The sequence below is a fragment of the Calidris pugnax genome, unplaced genomic scaffold (assembly GCF_001431845.1).
Source record: "Calidris pugnax isolate Ruff unplaced genomic scaffold, ASM143184v1 scaffold44, whole genome shotgun sequence".
NCBI classification, from domain to species: domain Eukaryota; kingdom Metazoa; phylum Chordata; class Aves; order Charadriiformes; family Scolopacidae; genus Calidris; species Calidris pugnax.
Genome location: NW_015094506.1, coordinates 9,989,200 through 10,017,092, shown reverse-complemented (window position 1 = coordinate 10,017,092; position 27,893 = coordinate 9,989,200). Strand labels below are relative to the sequence as shown.

The window sequence follows — 27,893 nt, the reverse complement described above, 5'->3', positions numbered from 1 at the left end:
AACTATGGTTGATTAATTAATGAATTTCTAAAGCTATAGAATGGTGATTTTGATAAATGAAGCACGATTGTGAAAGCTGAATTGAAAACTGTTTTCTTTGCAGTGGTCTTTGTAAAATATGCTGGGGGGGTGTGTGCAATTAAATTTCAGACATAGAATACCAGAAGAACAGCCTAAAGAATATTTCTAAAGATGCATTCATGTCAGCAGAGGCTGGTGAAATTCACCCTAGAATACCGAAGGAGCCATCTGCAGCAGTCTCTGAACAGCTACCACCAGTATTTGAAAAATAACAATGATGATGGGTATTCTGACTGAGTGACTTGCTCAGAAATGGACAGGAATCAGTAGATAAAAATATCTCATAACACAGCCCAGTGCTATGCTTTCATACATATGTTAGAAAAATAGATAAAATTATTAAAAAGCCGGATTAAAAAAACCCAGCTGTTTAAGTTGTAATATGTCATTATTGATGCGCTCTGTCAAACGCGAACTTTTGAACCAAATTTTTCCAGTGATTTGTCCCAGTCCTAGTGCTATTCACTGCTTCTTTAGCTGTTCAGATTATAAAGTACCCTTAAAAAAATTTTAATATTGCTTAGCTTATAGATGACACCAAGTTTGTAAGTGTTTTAGCAGAATGGAGTTCAAAAAGAAGCTTGGAGAAGTATCTTGAAATCAATAGAAAAGTCAATAAAGACAGAATTCTAATGCTACACTTGGGAAGGAAAAATCAAATTAACAAACATAAAGTGGTGAATAATTGTACAGTGGTGAATAATGTAACAGTACTACTTCAGAAAAGGATCTGCACATAGTTGCACAGCATAAATTGAATGCATCAGCAAATTATTACAAAAATGGCAAATCTTATCCTGGTGTCCTTGTTCTATGCAGAACTTGGGGGTTTACTTTTGTATCTGTTTCCCTGAGTCTGGTGTTAGACTACAGCATCTGTTTTTGGATGCCACACTTGGAGAAGCATAGGTAGTTTAGAGACAGTCCAGAGCAGAACAACAAGAATAATGAGTTTAGAAAATGTAAGCTTTTGGAAACGTTGGAGTGTGTTAGAATTGTTTGGCCAAAATGGAGAAAATTGAGGTGGGGTGGAACAATATTACGATGTGTAGAAGATAGTTAATCAGAAGGTGGTGATCAATTGTCATTTATTCTGTTCAGTCAAGAGAAGCATATGAGGAAAAACAATGTAGTTAATTTGCCAATGATTCGGAATGGACTTGGGGGAAATCTTTTGAACTCTAAGGATACTTAGGAGTTGGAATAGCTGCCTGGCCAGGTTGTGGAGTCTCCATTTTCTTCAGACTGTCCATAATGATTTGGATTAACCAGAAACTTTAAATGGACAAAGTGAGACCTTAAATCCCTTCTAGTCTTTCACTCTTGCGATTCATTTTTTTTTTGTATGTGGGATATTTTATTTTTAATGTACCAAGGAAGTTATAGACTTTTTGTCTACCCTGTTTAAAGTAAATTACATATCTGCAGTATTTTAACCCTGCACTTTTACTGAAACCTGTCAGTAGCCCTGAAGAGTTAACACTTTAAAGCCTATTGAAATATGACCACAAAACTGTCGAGAAAATAGAAATCTAGACATCACGTCTTATTTCAGAAATAGAAAAATATTCCTTGTGAATACTTCCAAAACTAAATACAGAATACACCGCTTAAAGGGGTGAACAAAGTAAATAATTTTTTTCAAAAAATTCTGAAAAATTAAAGTTGTTATGCACCTTGAAGCCCATATTCCATCCATGTCTGTGAAGACTGTCATAATTTTACAAAACTGCAACTATAATACTATATATGAAACAGTGTATCTTCTAGCAGTTACTTATTTTTATGGAATTTTTCTAGATAAAAATAACAGCTTTATGAAGTTTTTCAAATGTCCTTGAGAAATAACTAAACTGAGATACTAAGAACACTTGCTCTCTAAGGGTTTGCAAAAGTTGCCAAATTATTTTAAATAATTAGTCAAGCCATCTTTATAAAAATGTGTTAAAACCTAGTGGTGCGTCGTTGTCCAAGTTAAATGAGTCAGAATCTGGAAAAAATAAAGCTGGCATTACTTGAGGGTTTTGTTACCAAAAGAAACATGCCCTTCCCTACTGTACTCTTGAACCTGGAAGTACAGATATTCCAGTTCCTACCCACCCTGGCTTATAATGCTGAGTAGTCAGGTTTTTTTTTCCTTTTTCTATTTTCTTTTCTTTTTTTATAAAGTCACGTGTGTAAGAGAAACTGACCTTTCAAATTGGTGCATTATTCTTTTACTTGTGCCATAAAAAAGGCGGATAAATGTTTCCTTAGAGTATACTGACCAAGTAATATCATGTACGTATACATCTAAATCTGCCACCACGAATAGGTTTTGGTGTTTACAGCTCCCTTCAGGCCCTACATAAAAGCCCCGTGATAAGATATCTTAATCTCAAATGTAACCGAAAGCTTTGTGATTTTCCCACTGGTTTGACCTCTGGAACCTGTGGCTGATGGCACTCTCTGTTCGCAGGGATGTCTCGCTGCTGCTCGCCTTTGTAAGTGCACTGCTTATGCTTCCTTCGTGGTGGAGGGAATCATCGTGGCTGCTCTGGGGACTGGTTCTGCTGGTCTACGCAGTCTTTCGAGTGTGGGGCACATGGAGGACAGCCAAGCTGCAAATGTCCCTGCGAAAATACTGCGTCCAGCTGGAAGAAACGGTGGCAAATAGCCGAGCCTTTACTAATCTTGTGAGGAAAGCTTTACGACTCATTCAAGAGACTGAAGTAATTTCCAGAGGATTTACCCTGTGAGTCTGTATTTCACTTTATTTAATACACAGATCCATTCAAGCCAGACATCTTCTAAAATTATCTTGTTACACCATCTACCATAACTAGTGGAATTACTAAAAAACATAAAGCTTTTTCTTTACGTAAAATAGCACAATTACCATTCATACTAAAAGTATGAATTCTAACAACTCAGTGTTAAAACCCTGCATCCTGAAGGAGAATTAAATCTCACAAAACTTGTATGCCTTTAAAATTTCATACTCCGCCAGCAATGAAATACATGAAGAAATGGGATTTTGAAACAGTTTAGCTAACTCTTTTGGGGATTCATTTAGAGGATTGCTTGTTTGAAGGATTTTTGTATCTTATATTACCAAATCTATGTAAATAAACTGACCTGCAAGTAATCATTCATATTTTAGCAAACAAGATGACAAGAAAACTGTTCTATTTTTATTTAACAAATAACAGCCTGAAGTACTAAGAACACAGCAATCAGCAAAGACCGTGAAAGGTCATTTCCCACCTCAAAAAAAGTTTACAATACTTCTTTTTCTTGCATATAATTGTTGAGATGTTTAGAATCCTAAATTATTTACTGCTGAATTTGTCTCTCATCCACTTAAGGGATGTGAAAATGTTACTGGTTATTTAGCTCTTGTAGCTATTTGGTAATTTTTGCTGCTTTGCTATGTAAAAGGACATCAGAACATGTTCAGTGTATGCAATGATCCTCAAAGCCAGCAGGCCCCACTTCTGTGCACTCTCATTGCCACAGATACTCTTCCCTGTAACAACCTATGGTTAGATATGTACCTGTGCCAGTTAGAATTAAAGCTAAAGGGGGTGGGAAACACCAACAGCTAAAATCCAGTTGACTTCTTTCTAAAAACAATAAAAAGTTGCCCGGTGTGCACCAAGAAATTGTTTGCTCATGCCAGACCAACTTCTCTGTGCTCAGGTACATGTATTTACATGCAAGCTTGAAACTGTAGACTTTACATTTTGAATTAATTTTCTAACTTGAGATACCTTCATTATGCTTCACTGAAGAAATGTTTCATTCTCCCTTTGGAATGCATAAGCATGTCTTCAGTCTGCCTAGCTATGTGTTTTGTTTTGGTTTGGTTTTTGCTGAAAAAGCGTATAGTTAAGCAATCGGCAGTCTTATCTTTGGAAACGGGTTCTTAAAAGAAATTATTGTTAGGGCTTGTCCAAATTACAGATGAGAAAAACATTTGGATTTTTTCCCAAGTTGAAGCAAACGAACTTGTGGTCAGTGTCTAAATTGCTGGTGTCTTGTTCTTTTACTACATATCTTAGATAACAGATTAACAAAAAACAGACTGGCCTTTAAGCTGATGCTTGATCTAATAGCCTCTTTACTTAAAACTTTGGCAAGCTTTTCAAAAGACTTTGGAGTATGGATGGAGTGGGAGAAGCCTGACTGTGCCAGCATCCTCATTGGAACAATTGTCCAGTATGAGAAGTCAGTGCTGTACAAGTTTTGGTTGGGTTTAGCCTGAAGGAAGTTCTAAATCCAGAGTGTCCTTTTCTGCGTCCACATACGCAAGAGATGCTGCTGCACAGGGCACTATGGAATTATTTGCTTGAGATAGTGCTCCATATATGATCCAAAAAACTAGCTACCCCTTTTTTCTTCCAGAATTTTGCTACAATAAACCTTGGCGGAACAAAGTTTAGTATGTTCTCCTGTGGTAACCTTGTCAAAGTCTTAATGCTCATCCAGAAAGAGCCACATGGCAATGGAAGTGGTTGCATCTAAAAGTTAATGAGTATCTTCTTGTGTCATTTTCGTCCTCAAAGGAATGAGATTTCAACCAGGTAGCCCAGCACCCCATTCAATGAGACGCGTGTTGCTGTTTTAATGTACTGTGAGCTCAGCACGGTTTGGACTGTGCATTAACCATGTTGTGAATGGAAAAATACTGAAGCTGACGTTTAAATAGTACTGAGCTCAGATTGTGGCTACCTGTGCTTTGCTAAACTCTGATATGGCAGCTTTGGTTTGAAGTTCCTTGTGTTCCACCACTGTTTTTTCTCCCCATTATATGATCCATTGCTATATTCTCATAGGCTAATTTACATATACTTTGAAATATCTATGGCTTTGCTTTATTCTACCCACTTTGTCCCTTGTTAATTCATACTTCACTGTATCTGTAAATGCTAAATTATTCTTTATGAGGCTTTAGTCAGTTCTCCACTGGTTCACTGGTCCACTACTGTGTGGTAGTAACTGCTTTGTGTTTAACAAATTCAAGCATTGTTTTCCCTTCATTCCTTTCTCACTCAAAAAACCCACAGCAGCCACTTAGAAAAGGAACTAAGAACCCTGTCAGGCCTCTCTTATATTAGCTGCTCTCGAAGGCAGCTGGATATTCTAATTTCAGAGTGGTCTTCAGAGTGTTTAACGCTGCTACCTATTTAGGGTATATCAGCATGGTGCAAGCTCTGCCATGCAGAGATGCCCGAGACCTCACCAGGATAGTTCGGAGTACAGAAATTGTGTAGCCAAGGTAGGGCAGTGCTCTGCTCAGACAGAATGGCAGTATTTCTGTCTAATTGCTTCATTTGCAATGAGACAAATGAATCACAGAATCACAGAATTGTCAGATCACGGGTTGTGGCCTGGAATTTCTGCTAGCTAATGAAAGTTTGTCCATTGTTTTGCACATTATAAAATGAAAACTGTAGCAATATGTACATGGGTACATATACATGTACATGAAGGGCTGCATCAATAAGCAGCAAGTACTTATTTCCTTGTCTGTCACTGAAATAATTAGCTTTTCTCCAAAATGCGCCCTTTCCTACTATATTTTAAACTAGAATCAAGCTCTACAAGCACATATTGGTGTATATAGCATCCCTATAGAACTGCTTTCATGTTAGAGTGCGGTAATAGTTTTTTATTCATGTGTCTATACAAGTTTGTTAAAAGTTGAGAGCCTATTTAAAATTTGGCTTGTGAGATTAATGGAGAAATAAGTCACTGTTCTTTACAAGTAAAATGGGTTTGGAGCACTAGGAAAGAGGAAATTCACCTTTAACCTTTTTGTCTTCTTGCTATTTGTGGCTGATGCGCAAAGCTGATAACATTTTGTAAGTCCGATTGAAATACATAGAAGATAAATGGAACTTTAGGACATTAGGCCTATGTCACGTCTGGCACAGAGACATTTATAGCAAGTTCTATTAATTTCAGATTACTGGAATAAAGAAGAATTATTTTACAAAAAACACTGAAACAAGCCTTCCCAGAAGGAAAGCAAAGTGTTTTGCAGAATGCTGGCAGTACGTGCATGATGAGTTGTGCTGCGTTTGTTCTGTGTGGGAGCTGGAAATGCTCACATTGCTGGAGCAGAACGTAGATCTCTTTATTTTATGGTAGAAGAATTTTGCTTCTTTTCTTTGAGCCTGCTTCTGACAATTCACCCAGGGCTTGAGTCTACAAACTGATGTGAGAGTTTATCCCTAAACATCTCCAGTTGTTACCTTGAAAAGCGAGGGAAATGTCAGAGGTTGGTATGTACCATATTACATGCCATGTTCCCTAGCGAAGCCTATGGCAAGACTAGCATTTTAGATTTATGTCTAGAAATCAAAATTAACACAGTTTGTTTTTATTTCATACAGATTTTAAAGTACTTTATGAGTTGTTATATAAACCATTTTAATATCACTCATATAATTTAATATGGTAAGCAGTTATTTGAACATGGTGTTTTAGCTAGCATATTCAGTATCCTGCTGTTTGGCATGAATCTCCTCGTGTCACCCGTATGTAGCACACTGGTATGTGTCCAGCCTTGCTCACTGGGTGGGCTGCGTTGCTTTTCACATTTGACAGTGGGGGTGATGAGCAGGGTCGGGTCTGCTGCTTTAATCAGCTCTTCAGTTGGATGGAAGTAGGTCAGAGAAGTAGTTACCAATGCAGCAACCCACCCCAGTCTCGGCCGGTACCCTGGGTGCTTTTCCCTTTTAAGTCACTTCTGACATGAAATCACCTCCTCAACATGCCCTGGGAAAGGTGAGAGCAGCAGCAGTATCCAAACAATTCATGGCAATTCATTATCCTGTTGTCCACGGTATGACCATTCCTGAGTTGATTCAAGTAAAAACAGTCCCAGCAAGTGGGATGGATGAACTGTCCACATGGGCTGTCTTCAGTGTCGCAGTCATGGGTTTGGCATCAGACTGCATGTGAATAGGTACAACTAGATGTTAAATTTTTTTTTTTTTTTTTCCCTGCAGCTTAATGTTACACAGACTTATTTAACATTCACCCAGTTCACAATTCAATTTACTTCCAGATCAGGCTATTTCTTACCATTCTGAAGCCATTCTGAAGTATATTCTAGTAGGCAAATGGCACAGTTTCTTTCAAATAGTATATTCACATGAACGTCTAGACACCAAAATATATTTCCAAATACATGCCAAAATATACCAAAATATGCTTGTATAGTTGCATACATTTCATGTGTTTACCTGTCAGACTCCCACAAACACAACTGTAATTCATTGCATGACTGATAAAATCTAAGCCACCACTCAAATTAGATTTTTGTTGACCTGGTGAAGATTCTGCACAGAAAAGGTTGAAAGAACATAGTGTTTTGCATAAAACCAGTATGTAGTAGTGCATTTTTTCTGCAAAAATTATTTAAAGAATGAATTTGCATACAAAGAGGTATATGTTAAATATCTGTGTGTTCAAACTTCTGAGGCTTACAGTAGGCTTGTGATAGTTTTGTATCAGAGATAATGCTATGGCCTGTCTACCCTTAGTGTATCATTTTAGAAAACTTGGGAGAAAATAGATATCCTCAGGAGTTTTGCTGTGGCTCAGATGAAAACAGAATCAGGTGTCTGCTGAGGAATCTGAGGAATCCTGGCTGCTTATTGAAAGTTTTGATTGAATTTGTCATTGATATGATGAATATTTTTTTTTTTTCTCGTAGTTACTGAGTGATTTGAAAAAGCTTTCTAAGTAATGGAATAAGAAATCTGATGTACTTGTAAATCTTTTAAAAAATACTTTAGGACATCTGTACAGTTGTATCACATTTTACTTTTCAAGTTTGCTTGACAGGGTCAGTGCCGCTTGCCCATTTAATAAAGCTGGACAGCATCCTAGCCAGCACCTCATCGGTCTCCGCAAAGCCGTGTATCGATCTGTCAGAGCCAACTTCCGAGCTTCAAGACTGGCTACTCTCTACATGCTGAAACAATATCCTTTTTTGGTGAAAACTCACGCGTTCAGATATTCCCTGTTCCCTACCTGTAATTGTGGCAATGTTTAGAGTTAGCATGTCTATAAACATACAGTATTAATTACATGTCTAAACAACATCAAGAAAAGGTAGAGTAGTCAAGTGACGCTTGGTTTGGAACATTCTTAAAACTTTTGTCTTTTGTGTGACTCTGCAGTTTGAGACAAGATTCTGTGCCCTGAAAACATTGTCCCAGTTACTGACACCCACGCCTTTGGTGTAAGTACTGATAATGTGTTTCAGAGTCCTTCAGGTTTTTGTTCTGTAATTCCTTTTAGCCATCTTTTCCCCTTGCACCAAAATATCCTCTCCTCTCAAAAATAGGGCCTTTCACTCGACATCCCTGTATTCACAGGTAAGTTGATTTCTGCTTTCAGACAAGCTGAGCAAAACTCTGATTACATTAATTAGCCAAAAGACACATTTAAGAGCAAGGAGTTTCTACTCTGAATCAAAGCAGAATACTTTGTTCGGATTCTGTTTTGTGAAGTATCGTCTGTATTTGTTTGGTGAATTGTATATTTTCTTTAATGACATTAGCATTTCAAGGGTTTTTTCTATGTTTATTGTACTTGTTGTACAATATAGGAAATACCAATGTCTTCACTCTGTATTATAGCAAAAAATAAAACAGGTATGTTCCTGATCTGAAAAAACACACTCGGGGAAACAAAAGCTGGTGGTAATTCAAGTGTTGAAAATCTGACATGACAAATTGCTTGTTTTGTCTTCCTGGAATGTAATATTTGACTAATATATCTTGCCTGGCAAATGGATGGATATATCAAGTGATGACATGCACACACACAGAGAAACACACAAAGCTATGAGTGCGTGCATTCACTTTGAAGGAAATTAATTTTTATTTGCAAAATAATTACTTGTGTAGGCATAGGCATCGCATTCTGGGCTCAAGACTTCACTCTTAGCTTTGTGGAATAAGGTGTGTTTGTTATGTAAAGAAAGAAAATAATACTCTGACTGGTTCAGACATGTTGGTAAGGGCAACTGGTACCTAGCTCAGAAATAATCAAGAATGAGCTCTAAGAACATGGGAAGAGATCTGAAAATGGGGTCCATTAACGTGGCCTTCCCAGATATCCTCCAGCATAAAGAAAGGAAAGTGCAGCAGTGGTTATGACAGGGGTGTAGATTGTTGCTGTGGCTGGGGAGGTGACAGGTTAAGGAATGTTGGTGTGTATTAAATTGCCCACTAGTTTTGTCACTACTCAACATACGTAATGGCTTTTAAATTAAGGAATGGGAGAGAAGAAAGTTTTGTTTACTTTGGATAATTTTACCTTTCTACCTGTCCGTGAAATTTTTTTAAGATGGAAGTACCATTATGCCAAATTACCATGCAGATACCACAGTAATAAGGGCCAGCAGAAATAAATGGCTAAAAGTTCCATGTGTTCTTGAAAAATGGAAAGAGAAGCATTATATTTATGTAGAACATAGTGGCAAAAAGTGGCAGCATGAGAGCTGAGGTGGAAGCTGGGCCAACTCTGCAGAGCGTGAAAACTGAAAGCAAGGAATTTAAATGTAAGGAAGATGAGTAAAGGATTCCTCCTCCCCACCAGGATAATTAAGAGCAGCTTTAAGGTAGTTCCAAGTTGCCTTAGTTTGAATTTTTCCCCACATATCGTGAATGCCTGAAACTGTTCTGTGTATTATATGGGCATTGATGGCAAGGAGCATCTTTCGAACAGATTCCAGTGCCTCGTGCAATGAAGTGCTCTTACGCTGGAGGGGCCAAAGATTCCTTCATGTCGAAAGCATTCACAGCTGCCACTTGTGACAACTTTAATGCCCTTGTCCGTCATCAGATTGTTAGCACAAATCTGGCCTCCAGCAAGGAGAAAGAGGAACTGGGAAGATTAAGTAAAGGGCTGAGGTGATAAATTGAAGGAAAGGAATGTTGATAAACTAAAGGAAAGGAACTTCCATCCAAAGTCTGGAAATGAGATCCCAATTCTGAGTTTTACAGTTCTTTTTAGTAAGCTCTGCTTACTAAAAAGCAGAAGATTTTCTCAACTTTAACTCCTCTAGGTTATCTGAGTATGAACTAATGAATCGCTGTTTGAAATTTGCTTTTTCTGAGCATTGTGAGAGACATGCGTCCAGTTGTACAATTAGTGATTTACACTGGCCACAGCAAAACAAAATGCTTTTATTAGAGAAAAAGATATTAGAGAAACATTCCAAATATTTAAAATCTGGATTAATATTACAAATGGCATTAAAAAAAACCCCAAACCTATGTTCCTTGCTTAGTCATAATGCTGTTTAAGTAAACATTTTGTGTTTTACTGGATATTGCTTTGTATTTTTGTAGCAGAGCAGATTTATCTCTGTACGTAGGCAAGTGAAAAACAGGATTATTTTTGCTTGAAAAAATTTCAGTAGGAATTTAATACGTGAATCACCTCCTCATGTTAAAGGCAACAAAATTTGAATCTTCCAAGCTAAAAATCAAAGCTTAGTTCCATTTTAACTGATTGCCATGTAAGGGCCATTTTTCTCGTTGAAGAATGAGGAAGTAGTAATTTCTTAAGTGTGTGAGCAAATACATGCCAGGCACTGCTTTGAACCACAGAACGTGCAGTTCTTGGAAACATTTGTGTGCGTGTATAAATGGGAAATAAACTTCCATGTTACAGTTTGCTTTCCTTGGCTAAGAGTATTCAGCTGGTAGTGCCACATGAGCATGATACTGGTCATTCAACAGCAGTGGTGAGCCTTTGACTTCAGAGGTCCTGTCTGTGTCATGTCCAGTTATCAAAATAAGGTCCTGCCTTGTCTGTGACCAGGGCTCCTGAGTGGTAAGCTGGGTACAAAAGGAGGAAAATGTGAAGTATGCCCTATTTTCCTTCATCCTTGTGTTTCTTATAATGAACCTAGAAATCTGAGATTGAAATTTGTAATGCAGTGAAGATAACTCTTGCCTTAAGGCTACAGTAAACATGTCTTGAACTGAGACGTATCTATTGTTACCTACAATGGTTAAAGTAATACAGAAAATGGTATTAAACTTACTAACGTAGTAAAAGGTATACTTTGATTTAAGTTAAGCTTTCATTTAAAACATTGTTATATATTCAGAACTTAATAGAAATATCTGCAGCCAAATTATTTTTCAAGCTTACTATGTCAGAATATCCCTTGCAAAAATAATTGGCAAAAAACATCAATGTACTCATTCATAGCTTATAAGGCTTGATAATTTTCTCTACTTTAAAAATATGCATTTACATGTGCTTAATAAAATCAGCCAAACACCTTCCTATAGGAACTGGTTTTTGTACATAATGTTAAGTTTAAAACGTGTTCAGGAATAAGCAAAGTCTGTTTCAATGGGGCAATTTTTTTCCCAGAGAAAGTAATTTCAGTGAAGGATGTTGTACAGATATATGTTTGAGCTAAATTCTACAGCGAATTTTTATACTTATGTTGTTTTAGATCTAGAGTTTTAAAACTATACAGTAAAATAGAGAAATGTTTAATTTTAAAAGCATTTCTAGGTTTGTATCTTGTTTTGTCAACAAATGCAAACGACAGAGCTTATTATTGTTTTATTTTACACTGCCTTGAGAGGGTTTTTTTCTTGCTAAACATATACTTTAATGTATTTGATTATTTCTGAGATAAATATCAAATTCATACTGTGGATCAGTAAGAGTGATCCTATTGGAAGCCAAAGGGAAACTGCTTTGAACTTCAGCCAGTTGCTTTATGTGTAACTTCAAGAGAGACAAGGAAGAACATATACTTGAGGGGCTGAGCTGGTAACTGTTGGTCTGAGTCTTAAAAGCTGCCTAATCTAAGTATTAATATTAATTGTAGACATAAATGAGTGACTAAGTGAAAATAAATTAGTCAATACATCTTAAACGTTAAGGGATATATTGATCTATGCTAATCCATTAAGTGTAGATTTTATAGCTGTCAGTATTATTTCACCTACCAAAATAGCTGCAGCAAATCAGGATTTTATAGTAATGTATATCCTAAATGTGTTGGAGGGAAATCTGTCTGATGAACCTGTTACAGAGAATTAAAAGTCTTAATTCAGAGCTTTATTCATGGTAAATCAAATTGCATAAACCTGATATGTTATCATTACTCCAATAAGACTAGAAGTTTAGTAACACTTGAGGCTAGTGTGCCCCCTTTTAGCTAAACAGCTGCTTTCAGCAAGTAGAATAAATTAATGCCTTCCTAATTAAAATTTTTTCCCATGTAAAATAGAAAAAAATACACAATTATACTTTAGCCTTAGACCAGATATATCGAACTTGACAGACCAATAATATTTCATGAGGTGGAAAGTCACGTTCCTTACATTTTATGTGAAATGACAGCTGGGTGCTTGCAGAAGCAATTCAGCATTTTTTCATGCCTTTCTTACTCTGATTTGCTTGTATCAGGAAGAGTTCACTGCTCACTATCATAGAAGAAAAAGGTAGAAGAGACAAAAGAGTATTTATCTTTTAATCTGGAAGATAAAGATATAGAAGGATGCAACAGCTAAAAGCTTAAGCTAGAAATTAGGCTTTTTGGGTGAAGTGTTTATAGGATGTTGTGCAGACCAGTTACTAGTCGCTCAACAAATCTCTGCACTATACTCCATTGAATTGTGTAATGAGTCAGGCAATACTTCAGTTGCCATGCTAGTTGCTTAATATTTTTATACTTAAGAGCCTTGTGGATTCTGCGTCATGGGAATCAATGATTATTCACAGATTTAATTATATTCAAGCTGGATGGAGGAAATCTTGTAGCTTGTGTTACTGGGTGGTGTTAATAGTCTTGCTCTCAATATGGTGCAATATGGCGTGATACTCCATTTCCACTGACCTATATATTGATAGGTGGGGCATGGGGGTTGGACTGTATAAACTCCAGCAACTTTAATTCTGTCATAAGTGTAAGGTGTCATTCTCTGATGGCAAGGCATAAATAATGTTATAAAAACAGACGGGATAGCAGTATTTTAAACTGAATGATATCTTACTCCACTAAGGTGGAATGGATATAAAATCCACTCTGTGTCTTTGAGAAGCAGATTTCCCCTTCTAGTAAAATCTAGTAAAACTTTGTTCCTTCACTTCTGTAAAAATTTAGTTATTGCATTATGAAATGTTAGAAAAACATGTGCGTTTTAACTTGGGAAAGAGAAAGCTCAGACAAGACAACAGTAAGCTAAACAAAAAGTAGTACCCTTTTTGGATCATAAAAGCCTAAATCAGCCATCCGACGCTGGAAGGTCTGAGTAAAGATACCTGGGCATTTTTGTGTGCGATGTTTCTTCCTTGACCAGCCAGTTCATCACATGCTTTGCTCATCCCTTCCTGCCTGGAGAGCAGGTGAGAATTTTATAAAAGGGCAGCTTAGATTTCTCAGGGATATTGTGAGACACTCCTGTTAGATCTTTAGATGGCAATGTGCTTTTGAAGAGTAAAGTATGAATATTAAATTGTTCTGTACAGGGGTACATTAGTGCTCTTGCTTTTCTACAGGTAAATAAGATTGGCCTCCTGACAGAGGTTAGATATTCACTGTATAGAACTTTATTCCAGATTTTCACAATTTATTATTAAGTAGCTTTGCCTTCTCTTCTTCCAAGCTAGTAACAAATATGAGTTAAACAGATGAATAAAATATTTTCACAAAGACATAGAAAAATTTCACTAACTTAAGGTTAGTTACTGTATTTTGGCTTCATTAGCACTAAAAATACTTACATTTTAGAGCAAAATGCATGAAGGAAATGTGTTTGTGTATGTTTGTGTGTCTGTGTTTAAACTTTCTAAAGGTTTAGTCCTTAGGAAGGGAATGGGGGCATGGGATCAGTTCTCTGCTTTCATCTAACACACAGAAATGGGGGTGGGAGAACTACAGTAGAGGAGGGCAAGGCAGGAGGTGTGGGAGTCCACTGGGAATCCCTCTGAGACATAATATCAGTAAGTGGCTCCTTTAGTCAAACCACACATTTGAGAGATTCCCTGGAAAAATTTTTTTAGCATGACTTAGAAATTTGCATGTATCCAAACTGTTTTTTATGGTCTTTGTGCTGTTGGAAATGTCTTGTTGCAGGAAAAAGATTAACAGGGAGTATAATTAGTCTCTGAGGTCCTGAAAGGTTTTGACCTGACTTTCCAATCTGTGGTGGAGTCACCATCCTCATCCCATGTGCTCCATCTGCTGGGCATGCTGTCAGGTTAACTTAGAGTAGACACTGTGTTTAGGTGACTGAGCAGGTGGTGACAACAATATATTGTATTTCTGAGTTATTTGCACTGCAGGTTTTCACCTGCCTTCATGCTTCTGAAGAACGTTTAATAGGCTTCTTTCTTCCTTGAATTTGGGAAAAATATTAGGGAGAAAATACAGTTCTTTGTTTAGAGCATGGACAGTTAGTATTGCCGTTTTCTAGGCCACAGAAATTTTATTTTATGCAATGTTTTTCTACTCAAGTGGTAAAATTTTTCTTGAGCAAATCATTATTACAAGTTCAGTCCTATGAGGATTTAGCAGGTAGAAGATTTGGGAGTGAAAGTGGGTGCAACTTCTAGCTTCCCCAGAAAACACATTAGTTGGACAAGAGACAGGTGCTTCTCATCAGCTTTATCTGCTCCAAGAGGTGAGAGCATTCAGTTTGTGAATTGAAATATAAATGAAAAACCCATAGTTTAAATTAAGGCCTGATTTTCACAAATGCTTCACAAATATTTTTTTAATGTATTTCTGTGGAACAAATGTGTTTATGACCATGAGTTGCACATTTCTGCTTTAAAGCAAATTTTACTATTTTGTGACTGGTTAACTATCAAAAATGTGCAAAAATCTTGAACTCTTACTTCCCCAGCATGAGGTTACCCAAAAATTAGTACTATTTTAAAATGAATGCTGCCTAGTCTGTGAGTTATTTTTATGTGTCTTCTGCTCTCAGTTATATTGTGCTTGCTTCCTACTTTTTAAGCATTTCTGAGGACTGGAAATGTACATTCTCATACTCAGAATTTAAATGTGCTGAATAGTGTTGGTAGATAATACATCACCACTGTTTGTGCCATGATTGTGGTGGCTCTACAGTGATGTAATCAATGAAATTAATGGTATGATAACTTGGGAGCTCCTGTTCTTCACAGTGCTATCTGAAATGTCAGAGAGCAGTTATTGTAGAGATCTTTGAGCTGTCCCTCCACAGACAGAAGTCACAGAGAATTCCCATCATCCTGAGTTTGGTCTATCGCAGAGGCTACCTTTGAAACTTAAAATCGCACAGGAATTGTTCTCCTCTTTCCTCTGTTGAATGTATGATTTCTAGTTTAACACTGACATGAGATACTTCTTGGAAACTTAAGATTTAAAGATAAGATACTTTCCTCAGTTGAAAGAGATGCAGGGATTTTTCATCAATCTGTTTTGTTTCTTTTTATGTGTTTATACTTAGACGTAGGTGTTTTGTCAATGTCTTCTCTCTCATCCTTCTAAGAGTCTTTAAAACTTATGCTCTGAATAAGGATTGCAAAACGTTGAGCTAAACAGGATTTGGGTGGAATGTGTGCTCCCTTTTCTGTATGTTTAACGCAAAAGTCACTTTGTTAAGCACCTTAACTCCAGCTAAACCTACCCTCTGAACTCAGAGAGCGACAACGTGACCAGCTACATCTGTGTCGTCCCCTTCAAGGAGCTGGGTCTGGGACTGAGTGAAGAGCAGGTATCTGAAGAGGAGGCGCACAATCTCACCGATGGCTTCAGCCTGCCTGCCCTCAAGGTAACCTCTCCTAGAAGGACACACGTGTCCGCACAGGCTCCTCGTGAAAATCTTTTGGTTGTCATGAAGCCCTGTAGCTTGTAGGTACCAACCTGTGCTGACACAGTCAACCGAGGGGTAGATGTAATCACTCTTATATCACGTGTTTCTACATTTATTGGCATTTAGGTGATTTCTTCTTGCATGTTGTTGAAGAGAAGTTTTACAATACGATGCGAGGAATTCTTTTTTTGCAAGTCGCATAAATTCAAGTCAGTGTTTTATAATCAGTTTGAATTTCCACCTAAAACATGATCTTTTGCTCTCCGATTTCACTTGATTCTAGCTGAGTCATTTCCAGATTTGTACTTACGTCTTTTTTAGCTAATCTCTTGACTTGAATAAAAAGATAGACATCCAAATATATAAATTAGCTGTAATTCCCAAAGGGAATAGCTTCATTTAGTTACACCAAGGAGTAGAAATCATCAGCTTAGACCACTGCTGCCATGAGCCAGTGTGGTTCTTTGATCTTTGGAAAACATTTAACTGAACAGAATGCCAACCATATAATGGCCTTTTTTATCTAGTTTGTTTTGAGATGTTAAGTATTTTTAGTTTGCATGAGTAAATGTTTGCAGTTGGAAAGAAGATCTAATTTGAATGCAAGCCTTCTACACTCTAATGGTTCTCTGCTGAGGCAATTCCCTTTTAATATTTTTTTTAATGGAAAATTCCTTTATTGTGTGACTTGTGTGTTTTTATGGGGTTGGCTCTTGTTGCATATTATTCACTTAATTCCTGGACCTTGACTTCTTTTGTTCTGACAGTAAATATTACCAGTAATAGTGGTTACTAAGCTTTGAGGCTTTGTCTAATTAGTTGTAAGCTAAGAGCTACATCAGATGTAAGCTTTTGGGGTTTTTTTCCTTGCCTTTTCATTAGCTGAAGTTATAATTGCAACCATGCAAGCCCACTTATGTACCCACTTCTTTTTAAGTACAAGAAGCCAGCCGGAGTTGCCCAAGCTTGTAAGTTAAGTCTTTGTTTACCTGCAATTTGGAGTAAATTAACTGAAATTTTTGGCTTGAAAATAAATACTGATCCAAGCTGAGGAGAGCCAGTTGGATGTTTTGGGTGAAGTTTAAGTGCCAGTAAAAATCATCAAAAGTCACTGGCAGAGCAAGCTATTTGCAACCCTAAATAGATTTGGAATTTCCTTTTCTCTCATCATTGTGCCTTTTTTCAGGTAGGTTTTTGGATTATTACGATCAGTTCCTGAAGTTCACTACTTCTGTGTGCTACTTTTTCACTGCTTTTGCCTTATGTCTGTTGAAAGGGATTGGTCATCTTTTTTGTTAATTATAGCATGAGCTCTTGACTTTCTGTCCAGGACAGCAGACCTTCTGGGACATTTGGGTGATTGCTGCCCATTTGTTTGCTTTTCATTTTAGCACCCAGCCAAATCACTGTCTTGCATGTGAGCCCCAAATTAAGTTCATATCATTCTGGTTTTTTGCTTCTCATAACCATCTTTTTTAATTTGAAAATTATTTTTTTATTTTGGAATGTTGTATCAGTTTGTATCCAAGTATTTTTTTATAAACCCTTGGGTATATCAGAACATATATATCTGAGGGCATTTAATTTTTTGTGTTACTGTTCTGAAAGTGTTGTTCTTGATTGTTCACACACTGGAAAAAACTGTTACTTGTTCATAATAGTATGAGTACAAAGATGTAAATATATTATCACAAATCCCATAGACTGAAAAGCTCAAAACAGGTATATTATTAGTCCTGTTCTGTACTTGAGGGGGGCAGAAAAAAGCATTATGAGTAACTGCTTTGTCTTCCTCAGTCTGAAATGCTTGAGAACAGATTTCAGACTACACCTCATGATCCCCTATAGTGGATTCCTTTGAATAAGGAACAGTATTGCATAGAAAAGTGTCATCACCTTTCCTTTTCATTTTAGAAATATAAGATGCTACTGTTCTGACATGGTCTACTGAGCCAACAGTCTTCTCTTAACTATGAAAATGCTTCTTTTCACTTCATTGGAAGTCGAAGTTCTCAGGGAAACTGAAATTGTGGGCTTCCTTGCTCCCAGATGGACTGACCTCTTTTGTACCATATAAAATGTTGTCAATAGATGTCATTTCTTACAAGTCTTTCCTCCTTAGTGGCACTGGTGAAATTTTTCACTTGGGCTGAAAAAAAAAAAAGTTAGCAGCTCAGATGTAAACTGTTTTTGGTTGAATTACAGTGCAATTAGACTCACATTTCAAGGTTGGGTGTGGGGCAATGCAGTAGTTAGTAGATTGCAGAAATGATAGCTTGGTGTTATAAAAGAAAAAATGTCTTTGCTGCCACTGGAATTTTGGCAGCCCTTTATGAGCTGTAGGGTATGTGGAGATTATAGCAAATAATGAGACTGCCTGATGAGAGGATGAATTTTTAGGACTCTGACAACCTTCTCTACAACTTCGTGAAAGGACACTGTAGAGAGGTTGGTGCTGGTCTCTTCTCACAGGTAATTAGTGACAGAACGAGAGGGAATGGCTTCAAGCTCCAACAGGGTAGGTTTAGATTGAACATTAGGAAGGAATTTTTCACTGAAAGAGTGGTCGGGCATTGGAACAGGCTGCCCAGGGAGGGGGTTGAGTCACCGTCCCTGGATGTGTTTAAGGGACGTTTAGATGCGGTACTGAGGGATATGGTGTAGGGGAGGACTTTGTAGAGCAGGGTAGATGGTTGGACTCGATGATCCCAAGGGTCTCTTCCAACCTCAATGATTCTATGATTCTGAGCATAATTGCATATAATATCCTTCATCGAAGAATTAACAGTCGCCTAAGGTTCACAAGATCTGAAACTCACATGGTCTACATTACCCTTCAAAAACATTCAGGGAATTTTCTCAGTTTTTCGAAGTTCTGTGGCTGGTCAAGGATTGTTTTCCCGTGGTGTGTCCGTACATTTTCTTTGGAGGCTGGCTGTCTTCCCAGGTGCAGAGACCTAACCCTCCCCCTGTTTTGCAGGTCCTCTTTCAGCTCTGGGTAGGGCAGAGTTCCGAATTCTTCAGGAGGCTGGTGCTGCTCCTCTCCCCAGCCAACGCATCCCCCAAGCCCTTGGTGTCCCCCGAGCGGCTGCCTCACCACATCTTGTCCGATGTGACCCAAGGCCTACCTCACACACACGCGGCCTGCCTGGAGGAGCTGAAGCGAAGCTACGAGTTCTATCGGTACTTTGAAACTCAGCACCAGTCGGGTTTTGAGCGGCCAGCCAGGGCAAAGCAGAAGTCGAGGGAGCTGAACAGCCTTCAGACGGCGGTACGCAGCTTGCAGCTTCACCTCAAGGCGCTGCTCAACGAGTAAGTTTCCACATGAATTGGGAGAATGTGCCTGTAGGAAGAAAGCTTCGGAGTTGAGTTCTACGGGTTGTCAGCTTGTATCCCAGCTTAAAAGCAAAAAAGGCAGATAAATGTAGTCGTTGCAATCGGGCACATCTTCACATAGTCTGGGGTCAAAGAGCCTTGGTTCAACGTGGAATCTCGTATTTTTTTTCCTGGTTATTCTTTCAGTATCAGGTGAAAATTCAAAGCTAAGCAGTGCATTAAGGTCTTGCCTTGCTTTTGTCGCTCCCTTGAAAAAATCTGAAAACATACTTATCTTCCATTGATTTCACAATATACCAAATGCTTTATAAGAAAGTTCAGCTTGTAGTAACTACCTAGGAAATATTTTTAAAGATTCGTCACTGCTTTGGTGAAATAGTTGACACTGTCCTACTCCTTTAATCTTACATATAAGAATTACTATACTGAGTGCAGGTGAGCAATATATCTTGACATGGAGAAAAGGATCTTGTTTGTAAAATCTTGGGGCATCTTTGAGGAGTTGGCTGAGTTAGATTCTTAAAACTTGAGTTAGATTCTTAAAACTTGAAGAAAATAACAGGATATGAAATTAAATACTTGAAGGAATGGTGAAGCCAGATATTTATTATTACTTATTTCTGTTCATCTCCTTATCACTTAGGGTAATAATTCTTGAGGATGAACTTGAAAAACTTGTTAGCACTAAGGAGACACCTGAGATGACAACAGAAGCCCATCAGGTTCTGGAACAAAAGCTAAGGTTTATTCAGCCTCATATTCAGGCAAGCAACAGCTGCTGGGAAGAAGCCATTTCTCAGGTGGAAAAAATGAGTGGAAAAAACTCAAATAAAAAAGGTAAATGTAAGAGATTAATTTAGCAACTAATGAGATACACTTTAGAGATGGAGTGGTCAAATGGATCAAAGACAGCGTTCAGCCCATGTATTTTAGCTGAAGAAAGTATGATAACCATACATTTTGAAAAACCATATACATGTGTCAGGCTTTTTCATTGTGATGACCTTGAAGCTTTTTTCATTTTCAGCAGAAAATGTAAACATATTAACTCTGTTAGACATGTGGAGTCAGATTGTTACATTTCCAGGTGTAGACCAATAGTGTCTTTTTGCCTTTGATCGGTGAATCCCATGTGATGGGGCAGGATTGTGATGAATCATCCCCAAGATTTTCATTTATTTACTGCATAAAAACTACATAGTTAATTGCAATGACGATGGCCTCATGAAACTTCCTTGATAGTGACATTTTCTGGAACATTTTAAATTGTAGAAGATGTATTGAGCATATATTAGCCATTTACATGCTCTCTCAGAGACACTGAGCTAATCTTCTGTGTGTTTAAAAGTCATACTGAGCAGTGTATCCCAACATTTTGCCTTATGTCCCTCCCCTTAGTGACCTGTACTGTCCATGCTGTTCTCCTTGTGAATCACAGCTAGCTTAAATAATGGAAGTAATAGAGCTTAGGCTCTCCTGATATGGTGTTGAACCTATAATTTCTAATCTTTCTTTTTTCCAGGAGCTTTTTGTACTGTCCTAGTAAGGCACAGCCCAGCATCTGAATAACGCTGGTAATGGAGACTGCATTAGGAAAATTATGACTTGGGCTATCAGCAAGTTACCTACAGAAATCCAAATTTGTAGTGAGCTAAGCTCTTAATGATATATGGGTGGGATATACAGTAGATGGATGGACGGACATTGCTGTGGGCCTAGCGGCGTGCAAGCTGACCGTGTTCATCCTTCCATCAGAACTGGGAGCACTGGGAGGCCTAGTGCAGGCTCCGTGCAGGTCCAGACACGGTGTAAGCAAATTTGTGTGTGCTTTGCCTGATGGTCTAGTCCTGCAACTTCCCTCTCAGTGCTGCCTAAACCAACCTATTGAGGATTTTAGATGTCGTCTGATACATCTGCATGTGCTGGCCTGTTGTGTTTTGTTAATGCCCTCCACAATCAGCAGTTCCACTGATCTTTTTTTTCCTCTTTCCTCAAATGTTCTTTCTAGACTGCATGCCATAGTATTTTTAGTCATTTTAGTTTTATTTTTATTTTGTGTATAAATTTCACAGCAGGCACTTTTATTATTACTTGCTTCCTTTTTAAGTGTAGTGCAAAAATAACTTAGTGTGTGATCTAGAAGGGAGGGATTGCGTGGGGAAAAAAAACCCTTCGCTTTCACTTTAGCCCAGTGACTTTCCTGGAAATGTGCTGGGGTTGAATTTCTATTTTGCAACAAGTTTACTGAATTACTTCACAGAAGCTACTTTTAAATTACGTTGCTCATTGAAAACTATTTTTATCTGATATCTTTATTTTCCTGATATATTTCTAAGCAGTTCAGCTTCTGTGAGTTGACCTTTTCAAGCTGTGCATGAAATCAAGTATAATTTTTCTGCTGTCTTACTACAAATCTTAACAGCCGGTCTGTCAGTCATGATTATCTGAATCACATCATTAAATTATTTTTTTTTTTTTTTTTTTTTTCCCAATGCTTCCTAAAAGCTCTTTGGAAGAAGATACCTTCCTGCTGAAACAATATAGTACATATTTCTTTTGTCTTTATGCACAGTTATCCAAAACCAAATCAATCCTTTGACAAGAGCTGTAGTGAGAACTCCATGGTAGTAAACATTGTGTCTTAAGCGGATGCCCAGCAGTTTTGCTGCCACAGATGTACAGTTCAACTACCTACTTCAACCAGTAGAAAAATGGGAACACCATTTTCAATGTCAGTTATGAGCACTGTTGAACAGGGAGCTGTTTCTGATGGCTTAGCCCCAGTTTTGAGAGGAAATGTGTCATTACATAAAAGCTGTATATATTTGGTAAATATTTTTAGCACTATCTCATAATTGTGCTTAGTATTTAAACAAAATAAGCCTTTTGCTTCTTCATCTGTAACTATAAAATGTATCCAGTATTTAAATTTACTATTTGCTTACGTTTCACTCTTACCATGTTTATATACTGGGTAAAAATGTATCTTAGCTTGTCCTTCTTGGTTCCTACTGCTCTCAGCATGGGAAGGTCTCCTTCCATGAGCAGTAGAAAGAAGCCAGCTCAGCAGTTGCAGCAGCAAAGGGCCCAAGTTGCTCCTCAGAGAGGAAGAAACTGGGAACTCACTGGTCCATTCAGCATCAGAGCGTTGGTGTTGAAGCAGGAGTTGAAAGTTTCCAACCACTGAAGAGCTGTTTTGAGCTGTGGGCTGTCCTAGCCGTGGCATCCTACGTAGCTGCCTAACGCTTATTTTTAGAGCAATTTTGCATATCTTTAATTATTTTCTGTACAAACAGCTAAGTCTTCTTCAGCAAGCACTGCATGCTTCTTGCTCTAAATCATTCTGTTTCAAAGCAGGTTTCTTACAGCTACGTTAAATAGTTTGTTATGTCAAACTCTGTCAAAGCAAAGCCTTGAAGACTAACTGAACATTCCTACACTCCCATCAGCCTTTCCTGGGTGGTGATACTAGTGTATATTTTATTATATGGTTTCTTTTGGGAATGCCGTTTGGCTGCTTTGTGTAAAGGACTTGGTGTATTTCTAGAACCGGCGCCGTTAGTCACTGATCCCATCAGACACACAACAGAGCCTGAGAGAAGTGAGGCTTTAGGACCTTGAGGGGAATTCATCTGCACTTAAATTCATTAGGCAATGATAGACTCACCTAGCGTTGATCTGCATGTAGGTCTTTGCTACTTTCAGCCATCTTCTCTTTATTCTTTCACCTTTTTTCACCCTGATAAAACTGATTTACCACTTAAGGCCTCAACAATTTAAGCTTGTAGTAACCTGCTGCTAATATTACAGAATGGAATACCCTTTATGGCCAGTTACAGTGTTGTTTCAATGATCTTTGAAACAATATCCCTCAAACTGTTTAAATTCCATCCTTTTTCCTTTTAAACTGTCTCTGTCTCCACAAATGTATAAAACTTTTTTAGAGCGAGGCTGTGGCACTCTGCTGCAAGCTCCTGGATCCTGCAGTCCTTTGATCCCCTGCAGCAGGAGTTTTAGTTAAAGACTGTGAATTTGTGATCTTGAAGTATTTCCTTAGCAATGGGATCATCCCATACAGGTGGCAAACAGAGCAGTCTGTACATATTAGAGCAGCTGGTTTACTCCTCTGATTTGGGGAGGCAATCTTTTAATTGGTAACTTCCATATACTCTTCCAAATTTGCCTGCATACCTTCAGGAGCACACTTCTATTGGTGCTGTCATTATTATTATTAAAATGCTTTTATTACAAGGCAGGTTATGCAATGGACAAGGGGACTTGATTTTTATAAAATAAATATCTCATGTCAATTTTCCACTTCAAATTTCACTACATGCTTTGCTTTTCTTTTAAACTTTGCGTTTAGATCGTTCTGGAATGATAAATCTTTATCTCAGCCCAGGTAACTAGGGAATTACATACTTGCCTTGTTTGCAAAAGCAGGCAACTGAGCACCACTAAGATTGTCGTTAATGTGAACTGCCTACATTCGGCATACCATCCCTAAGTATTCAATGTATAGCTTAGCAATTAAAAATGGGGATAGGTGGGGCTTGGCGAGGTCATCCAGCCCATTTCCTTTCTCACAGGTAAATTAGCATTTGTGACTAAATGTTGTTTACCTGTTCCTAAAATCCTCTCTTTAGAGACATTTTACAGTATTTCCAGGCATCTCTTCCAGCATTTAACTCTATTACCAGTAGAAGGTTATCACTGAATATAAATATCTCATGCTGCAATTTAAAAGTGTTACTTTTGATCCACCCACAATGAAAATCCATTTCCTCTTTAGAGCTCTTATGTTTTTGAAGACATAGCTCTTTATGAAAATATAGCTCTTTGTGGTTCTTTCTATCTTCTCTACTTGACTCTGTATCCTTCAACTCTACTCTGATGACTATATTTTATTTAGTCTTCTGATGATTTCCACTCTTTTCCCTCTAATTGATACACAGTATTATTGTATGAAGGAGCCCCCGACCGGGCACTATGTTCCATCCACAGCCTGATCAGTGCCAGAGTACAAATGTAATTTCATGTGTCTAACAGTCAGTGCTGTTGTTTACATGTACTAGCATTTAGTTTGGCTTTTTGCAGGGTATAGTTGACTGTGAGACTTCTCACATCTTCTTCTCAGTGGTGCTGCTCAGTCAGTTGCCATATATTTATGCATTTGACTATTCCAAAGCACAAACATTTGCAGCCACTGTCACCAAACTGCTGTATCTGAAATCTACTTCTTCCTGGGCTGTACCTCTCATTTTCCAGTATTATTTTTGATTCTAATTGTGCCCTTCAGCATCCTTGGAGATTATCCCCATGTCAGCAGATTTAATGAGCTGAAACACTTTGCTTTCACCCATTGGAAATATTAAAGAGTATTGGACTTGAGACAAATCCTCACTCAGTATATTGCTCTGGTCTGAAAATGGTAACTACACTGTGATTATCCAAGAGACTGTGCTTGCACCTAATAGCAGCTTCTCCTGGCCTGTGCATTTTCCTTATGAATATGTCGTGACACCGTGTCCAAAGCCATACTGAAAACAAAATGCAAGATGTCTTTGGCTTCTTTCTGTTCATCAGACCTGTTACTGCATTGGAAAATTAAATTGGAGTGATTTGACATCTTTTCCTCAATAAACCCACACTGGCTGTCACTTACCTCCGTGCTACCTTCTAAATAGCTTCCTGTAAATTTTGCTTGATTATTTCTTCCAGTATTTTCTAATCAGTTGAAGCTGATTTGCCTATAATTTTACTGCTTCACTTCTCTTTTTAAACTTGGGCACCAAGTCTCTTTTCTGGTTTTACTGATTTTTCTTGCCATCTGCAGGTTTTCAGTCTATAAAAATTTTGAGATTTGTTAGTTGAAGTATTTCAAGATAAGTGTCATCAGACACAGCTTATATCAAACCAGCTAAGTTACTTAAGTGCTCTCTACACACTGTTTCAATGTATTCTGACCAGCCTTCTCACCATTTTTTCGTGTGTGTGCCAGTCCTGCCTAATGAAAATGCCCGGACCCTGCCTGAGTGAGTCAAAGATTGAGTGTAGAATGATGGTTTTTTCTTTTCTTTTTCCCCCTAAAGGCAAACTTGAAGTTTCCTGTGACAACCTACAGCGTACTGCAGTACCTTTAACACAGCCTGCCATATACATAGAAAACAAAGATCCAATCCCTGAAGAGCAGGTAAAAAGAAAATAGGACCATTTAACAAAATGATTTGGGCTTGTTTGCTGTATCCACTCCTTTTTCAGTTGCTTGTACAGTGACTACTTTGTCTTGCCAAGACAGATCAAGTAGGTAGCCAATGCCATTTCATAATTGGACTTGTAGAAAAAAATTATGTATATTCCTTTTGCTGTTCCTTGGGGAGGTACTCCCCATCCTGGAAAAATGAGCGCTAGCATTCACTTGTTATATATTTACAATTTATAAACATATATATTATATAGAAATAAGTGACAAACGGAGAGCAGCAACACAAGTCAAAATATATAGGGAAAAAAATACGGATCGCTAAAAAACTGTATACAAAACAGAGTCCTGCTTGCATATTCTTAGATGAACTGACACAGCTGTAAAAGGAACAAGCTCCAGAATAGACCAAGTTGTCTTCAGCTTGAGTAATCTCTGCATTTTTGGATACCTAAAATAGACTGCGACACTGAACAGTTTTGAGTAGTTTGGGGAACTCGTGTGTGATGGTTGGGCTGTCTTGAAGAGAGGGAGGCCTCCTACATCCCAGAACGGAGTGGCAGGTGCATTCTGAAAGCAGATTGAACACCCGTGCTCTGCCCTGTCCCTCCACTGCCTTCTCCCGAGCCTACCCCACATGTATTCTCTCCAGATTTTTTTCCCTATCAAAGAGCTAGGACTAATAACTTTACTGGCTGTCTTTATAACATAAAGGGAGCTCTGTTTTTTCATGCATGTAAGCCAATATACTTAAATTGGAGTAGGAGTTTGCTATTCTCAACATTCTCTTAATAAGGTTTTACATAAGTTAAATTAACAAGATGCCTGACTGAGGAAGAATTGCTTATGGTGTAAAACTTTTTTTTAAAAAAAAAAAAGAAACCCGCATCAGCATTGCTTATTTCCACCTGTAATTATGCAGGAAAGGACTCCCATTTTCAAGATGTATCACTTGATCATATTTGTGTATGGAAGTAAATCTCGGGTGGCTGCAGTAATGCTAACTTCTAACTTCCAATGAGGGGATGTGCTCCGCAATTACACAAATATAACTAAGAGCAGCGGCAGATCCATCAGTTGTGCCCAAACAGGGCTCCATCCTTTTACTGTGGTTGGCTTGTGCTGAGATCACTTGGTCGTGCATCAGACTGTGGGACACACTGTCAGTGGAGATCAACATTTTGTTTCTTTCTTTCTTTCTTTCTTTAGGAATTGGAAGCCTATGTTGATTTTTCAGACACGGAGAATGAATACAAAAGGGAAGATTTTTACTGCTTTTCCCAGGAAGAAAGAGAGAGACAAGAGAGAGAGAGACAGGAATCTAAGAGAGTGTTACAAGAATTGAAATCTGTACTGGGATTTAAAGCTTCAGAAATAGAAAGACAGAAATGGAAACAGCTGCTATTCAGCGACCATGGTAAGCATTGCTTTTGGAAATTAATTCCTTCCTAAGAAAGGGTAGGTGTCTGCTTGCCATCAACTTCTGCCTAGGTTAGAATTCGGACAGTGCTTAGCTATAGCAGTGCCTTCGATAGAGCTGGGGAGCCTTAGTTTGCCATTCCATCTCTTTGTATTACTTGTAGCAATCATTTTACCATATATTGAAAAGAGCTCAGAGAAATGGGGATTTGGCTCTAAACACAATACTGAGCTAAAATATTAAACACACAAAATATTAAGAGAGTATAAAAAGAACTGTCAGGTTATCAACCATACCAACTGAACTGACTTTCTTTCATGGCTTTCCAGTAAATATGAATTTTAATCAGGGTGCATAAATAAATTACTTTTCAGATTTTAAAGAAACCATCAGAAATTACCCTAGACTTACAAAAATATATAGGTTAAAGGGAAGAGCTAGACTTTGAAATATTAAAGGCTCATAAATGAGTAAGACTGACTTTGTTTACATGAGAGAGTGAGTATATAGAATATGTTTTAAAAAAAAAAAAGAAAAAATACTAAAAAAAGAGTTAATCCAAACTAACTCTGAGGACTGCTGGGTAGCTCCATCCACTTGCACTTGAAAGCAGGAATGTGACAATTTCTCTTGCCTCAGCAAGACAGTCTGTCTCTGTTCCAGCAATAAAACTGGATACAACTTCATTCTTTTCACTGCTTGAGCTGTTTCATTTACTTTATTTAAAATTGGCGGTGGTTTTTCTTTTCCTTTTTCCCTTCTTCCCATTTTCATTCCTTCCTCTTAAAAACAGATTAGAAAAAGCCCTCTAAACACTTTCATGTTCTAAGTTAAGAAAAACAACCCTCAAGTCTGGTAATATATCCAAAGATTCTGCCTCTGCCAGTGTCTACCAGAAAAAAAGACCATGGATTATGTCTTTCAATAATTCAGTGGGAACACACAGTAACAGACCATACCTATTTATGACACTGTTTCTTTTAACATAAAACCCACAATAACACCTGTT

General features: G+C 37.9%; 1 protein-coding gene across 1 annotated transcript in view; it reads left to right on the top strand.

Moving 5' to 3' along the window:
* The window catches only part of VEZT (vezatin, adherens junctions transmembrane protein), a 52,986-nt gene that overhangs the window by 10,381 nt on the left and 14,712 nt on the right, over window positions 1–27,893 (top strand). Inside the window, exons 4-10 of the mRNA XM_014963746.1 lie at window positions 2,540–2,815; window positions 7,909–8,058; window positions 15,737–15,884; window positions 18,907–19,238; window positions 19,906–20,099; window positions 25,355–25,455; window positions 26,674–26,881. Coding sequence (XP_014819232.1) covers window positions 2,540–2,815; window positions 7,909–8,058; window positions 15,737–15,884; window positions 18,907–19,238; window positions 19,906–20,099; window positions 25,355–25,455; window positions 26,674–26,881 — 1,409 coding nt within the window. The remainder of the gene's footprint in view (window positions 1–2,539; window positions 2,816–7,908; window positions 8,059–15,736; window positions 15,885–18,906; window positions 19,239–19,905; window positions 20,100–25,354; window positions 25,456–26,673; window positions 26,882–27,893) is intronic.